This window comes from Ischnura elegans, chromosome 5 (genome assembly GCF_921293095.1).
Source record: "Ischnura elegans chromosome 5, ioIscEleg1.1, whole genome shotgun sequence".
Lineage (NCBI taxonomy): Eukaryota > Metazoa > Arthropoda > Insecta > Odonata > Coenagrionidae > Ischnura > Ischnura elegans.
The window spans coordinates 43,913,945-43,919,944 of record NC_060250.1 but is presented as its reverse complement, the minus strand read 5'-3'; the positions used below and the strand labels follow the sequence as shown (position 1 = coordinate 43,919,944).

General features: G+C 36.5%; 1 protein-coding gene across 4 annotated transcripts in view; it reads right to left on the bottom strand.

Moving 5' to 3' along the window:
- Positions 1-497: 497 nt before the first annotated feature.
- Positions 498-6,000, bottom strand: part of LOC124158777 (E3 ubiquitin-protein ligase Ubr3) — a 113,334-nt gene continuing 107,831 nt past the window's right edge. For all 4 annotated transcript variants that reach the window (XM_046534086.1, XM_046534087.1, XM_046534089.1 and 1 more), the window contains 2 exons: positions 5,504-5,643; positions 498-2,154 (listed from right to left, as the gene is read on the bottom strand). In XM_046534086.1, coding sequence (XP_046390042.1) covers positions 2,037-2,154; positions 5,504-5,643 — 258 coding nt within the window. In that variant the 3' untranslated portion in view covers positions 498-2,036. The remainder of the gene's footprint in view (positions 2,155-5,503; positions 5,644-6,000) is intronic.

The following is a 6,000-nucleotide window of genomic DNA, read 5'->3' as shown; positions in this document are numbered from 1 at the left end:
GTTGAGAAGAAAAAAAAAAGAGGGGTTAATTTTCCATAGTCCAGCAAAAAGACTGCTATAAAGTAGCAATGAATTGACATGGAATCTTATGAAAATATTGCTACACATAGCTTTCTTTTTTAAGTTTAATATTCATGTCATCAAACATTTCAATTCATAAGCGTAATTAAAAAGATAACCATGACACTTACTTTCAAAGGAATTAATAAGTATTGCTGACCCCTTCATCTGAAGAACATGAACCAAATCTAGCTACCCCACCAATGTGAATAACAATGACACTTTTTTCTTAGAGTGTTACACCTTGGAGCTTCTTTCCAAAGATTCAAAACATAACATTTAGAGGGGTGATAATTTTATCTAAATCGACACATGCAGTCTTACTATTTACATGGTCCATTTTGAGACACAGGTGAGTGGAAGAGTCAGACCTACAAGAAAATAAATGTTACCAGAGCATAAGGTAAAGCTATCAATAAATTATGGTACAATACATGTTCAATTAGTTCCTTTACTGTGAATGTACAACTTTCCATACAACTTTATCTGTACATAATGTAGATAGACTTACATAGTTACAGGGCTTAACAGCTGGGAGGTGAAGGACCGTGGCAACAATACTTATTTCTTCTCATGGCATGCATTAAATCTGTCTTGTTAAGCTGGAGCATAACCCTTTTCCTTAGATGAAACAGACGCTTTTTTAATCACAGGACTTTCAACATTAGTTACACTACATGAGAATCAAGTTTACACCATTTACGGATTTTACACCATTGATGAACTTTGGTAGAGATGCATTCAAAATCACATTAAAAATTAAAACATCAATACCATGATTACCGTTGTCAATCAAGTCTATCACCACCATTCACAATAGCATTAGTGATACACCCACTGTTTGCATGTGTCACCCCATTCATGAGGCAAAAGGTTCCAGGACTTTGAGTAGTGTGCATATCACAGTGCCTTTAAATTAAATATATTACGCAATCATTGTTACCTCTGAATGCAGGTTAGAGAGAAATGAGCAGCCCACTAAGACAGCAGTGAATATGTAAACTTCGCAAGTAATAATATAAACTTTTTCACTTTAAACAAGTTTAGACAATCTTCGACCAATTTAAAATATAAAGGTGTTTAGAGTATTCATCCAGCATCTTACAAGCTGGAAGCATTTTAGACCCCAAATTTCACAAAATAAACCTCCCACCTGCCTTCACGATTAAATTTTGGCGGACTTGAATCCTTAAAAAAATACATAAAATACTATACCATGATAGTTTCACAAGCAAAGTGAAATTCGAAGAAGAGTCACACCTTGCTCAGCAGTTCTGTCACCCAACACATAACTCAAAAGTCTTCAGATAACTAAGAAGCTCGTAGACACACATTTACACACACATACACTCACACACACCAACATTAACAAATCCAAAATTCCCAAAAATTTACTTACATCAGCCTTAAAGCATATCCAATTATATGACATGTGCGTTTACATACATTTCCTCCAAATGATTTGTAAAGGAAGCTGATTTTGTCAAATCAAGAAAAGGCATTAAGTGTGAAGGCAAAGACTAAAGCCCAGCTTTCTTTCAACAGCAACATATTATCCAATAGGTGTCAGAGTCGCATGATTTGCAATATACCAGTCAATACTTGAATTTTATTATCATCGCAGTAAACTGCAAAAAACTACGACAAACAAGAAACAGTTACTGTTTTCATATAATTAGAACTTGACATTTTGGTTTAACTTGGATTTACAACAAAAAACAACAAATAAACATTTATCGACCACGCAATTAAAACAAAAGGCAATGAGGGACAGTTACTGGTAAGAGAAAATGAGGTGAGGAGTTTTGGATAAATATCTGAGAGCACAACAGGCTGGGGAAAATCAAGAAATTATAGATTCCTATGAGCTCATATCATTAGTGTTTCCATCAATCGTACACAGTCTCATCTTTTAACGCATACAAATTGGATCCACACTCCCAGCAGCACAGCCAGCATTCTGCCAAAAACGCAAATCACAGAGCATCGCGATGCCAAACCCACTTCTTGTTGGTGTGGTCAAAGCGGTGGGCCAGCCACTGTTGCTCCAACAGCTGATAGCGCCCTGGACTCAGGTACAGGGGCTTTCCTCTCCTGCAAAGGGAAAATGGTGAGAAACCACACACACAAATCCTATGCGAAATAAAACATCACATGGAAGGTCTCAATAGAAAAAAACTCCATGAATTTTTCCACTTGCTTCACGTTTTATCCAACTTTCCAATATCCATCACTTTTACCAGATTTACAGTCTAAATATTTTAACACGTTGCATACAGGGGTATTTAAATTCCTAGGAACGCCGATTTGGAAATATGTGCCTATTAGGGCGTAATGCCTTTGGTTTAAACATGGTTACAAAGCTACTGTTTAGAATATAACTTTACCCAATCGCATGTTATGATGCATCAATTCATTATGAATAACAAACAACAACTGTAAACGTACTAACGAATACGTATTGTACACTTTAAAATTGTTTAGGTTGACGCGCCTAAATGACGAGAATCTTCGTCATCCGTCCGGAACGTTCGGGAAAAAAATGACGAGAATTCTCGCCATCCGTACGCGATGTGTTAATACAGAGAGCTTCTAAGGAATAATGCAGCAAGGTGCATCATGAACTAGCTACACTTTTAACCACAGTTTACATACTTTTGCTGCACCTCTTGGAATTTTCCCTGGCCATGGTAATTTCCCTTACATTTCCTTGACTTCCCAAACCGGTATGAACTAGTGAATTCAACATTATCCATTTATATTAAGGATTCAACAGATTTTTCTCAGTTTTTCTGGATACATTTGATATAAGTTGACTCCAAAATTTATTGTTTTGCATTTAATGTTCCTTATGGTTGAGCACATATTTTTTTGTTTTTCCAATTTGTTTCAAATTAATAGTTTAAAAAAATTTACATTAAAATTCTTGGTTTGGCTATTTTCTGGGTTTCACACCCTTAAATTTTATGAACAAGCTTGGTTTGGTTTAAAGTTTTCTCAAGGATAAGAGAACATAAATGGGATTAAACTAAAAAAATACCATAAATCTTTATGCTTAAATCTAACAAGGGGAATACACGACCTTCGCATCGCCGATCGAGCTCAAATTTTGCGAATCGGTAGTTTATGGGTACTAATGTAATATGCCGAAGCGAGACGACGCACTTCTCGTAAAATTCCGAGAAAAAAGCAATTAAAAATCGTTAAAAATGAAGGTACGCTATATAAGCTGTTTTGAACGCCTTTGTTAAACAATTGGGTGGTAGCCCAGTAGATACGGAGTCCGATTGTGGAGGTGAAGGTAGCGAGATCGATGCTCGCTCAGGGAACTCTTTTTTGTGTTAATTTTTAAGAATTTTTTTGTTTAAATTTTTAAAGTTCGTTTTCTTATCTTCGTTACTACTATGGAATATATTTTTAAAAGAGTTTTTTAAAATACTTAAATCAGGAATGGATCAGTTTGGGATTAGGAACTGAGGATGAAGGGTGGATAGAAACCCGGCGTCGGCATTAGCCTGCTCTTAACGAAAGGTGCCAAGGGGACCACGGCTTAACGTCCCATCCGACGGACGGTGTACTGCACAACTAGTGTAATCCACATTACACGCAGGGATTGAATTTAGGAATGCCCCTTAATTCTTTACCGAGATTTGGATGTGGAAGGCCAGTACACTGCCTCACCACTCCAGTTAATCCTTTATTTGCAATTTTCAGGATGGAACTCATCATAAAGACATGTAAAGCAAAGTGATTTTTGGCACCACGAACAAGTAGAAAAGGCGTTTTTTCCACAACTGCAACGACTGTCCATAATTTTTGAAGGAAAACACACGTCATTTACATTTACGAAAAATTGTCTCGCGCTAGCGAGCTTCGAAACAAACATGCATGTTCAATAATTTTCCTGGAAACATATAATGTTATGTGAGTACTTCATTAACCTGTAATAGAAGAATCGAATAATTGGGGAAAGTTTTGCAAATTTTTTCCCTTTTTCGCGGCCGACGAGCATGAGCGGAAAGGGGTGATGTATGTGTATTTATGACCGGAATCACTTTTGTATGTGTTTGGTTTGTTTTCTGTTTTTGAGTTTATTTGTTGTGTTTTATTTGTCTGTGAGCATGTTTGTTTTTGTTTTGATTTTTTTTTGCTGATTTGATGCTATGGTGAGGAGAGATAAATAGTAGATTGTTAGGCAGAGAGCCATCTTGGAGTGAATGTACATAAGATACAGTGTGTCAAGTGATATTTTCCTTTGGTTTAATCGCTTTGATACGTTAGGGGTACACACTTCTTTTGAACATAGAGACTCTATCCTTGGATATTCCTACGGATGAGTTAACGTGTGCGTGGCACTATTGCTGGGATCTGCTCATCGATAAAAATTATATTAGCTGCGAACCACGCGTTCAACATTCCGATAGATCAGCCTTTTCTGCTTGTTCGTGGTGCCGCAAATCACTTTGCTTTGCATGTCTTTATGATGAGTTCCATCCTGAAAATTGCAAATAAAGGATTAACTGGAGTGGTGAGGCAGTGTACTGGCCTTCCACATCCAAATCTCGGTAAAGAATTAAGGGGCATTCCTAAATTCAATCCCTGCGTGTAATGTGGATTACACTAGTTGTGCAGTACACCGTCCGTCGGATGGGACGTTAAGCCGTGGTCCCCTTGGCGCCTTTCGTTAAGAGCAGGCTAATGCCGACGCCGGGTTTCTATCCACCCTTCATCCTCAGTTCCTAATCCCAAGCTGATCCATTCCTGATTTAAGTATTTTAAAAAACTCTTTTAAAAATATATTCCATAGTAGTAACGAAGATAAGAAAACGAACTTTAAAAATTTAAACAAAAAAATTCTTAAAAATTAACACAAAAAAGAGTTCCCTGAGCGAGCATCGATCTCGCTACCTTCACCTCCACAATCGGACTCCGTATCTACTGGGCTGTCACCCAATTGTTTAACAAAGGCGTTCAAAACAGCTTATATAGCGTACCTTCATTTTTAACGATTTTTAATTGCTTTTTTCTCGGAATTTTACGAGAAGTGCGTCGTCTCGCTTCGGCATATTACATTAGTACCCATAAACTACCGATTCGCAAAATTTGAGCTCGATCGGCGATGCGAAGGTCGTGTATTCCCCTTGTAAGTTTATACTTTACAATTAATAAGTAAAGCATTTATTTTCATTGCATAATTTTCTAGAACAAGTACTAGATAACAGATGATATCTGTGATAAATATGGGGTTAAATATTTTGGTAGTACAGAATTTCATTTTATGTCATAGTTAACCTTTTTTGTTTAAAAATGTTTCTCGAGTCGTTAAAAAAATATAAGTCGATTGATTGTAGCATGCTTTACCTTCTGGTGGATGATTTTTAATTCAAAACGCTATGTGGATGCATGATTTTAAGCTTAAGAATGATAAGCTAAAGTAACTTACTTCAACTCCCGATCCTCTTCTCCAAAACTGTCGAGATACACTGATCCCCAGAGGCATGCACGCTTGCCCCTAATCACTATAATGTAAGATGATGTCACCACCAAGTACATGGCAGTGCCTGCTCCACAGTCAATTGAGTGCTGAAAGAAGAGAGAATAAGTATATAACCTTTGAATATTTTATTCAATGAATTAATTAATGCCATAGGTTAGATTCTAGAAATAAATTCCAATTGATCATTACTTAAGAGCACAGATAATGCTTTAACATAACTGAAACATATGCTTGGTGTTTGAAATGTAAATTGCACATTCATTTATTTTGTAGAAGTTACAAATTTTAACTAACACATATAGTGACTAATAACTGCTTTTTGACACTTAGGTAGGTTGAGGAAGTCATTTCAAGCATTTTACATCTCATGAACATGCGGAAAGAACTAGTTAGTAATTAAAACGAGGAGATTCCATAAAATAGAGAAAATTCTGCAAGAATAA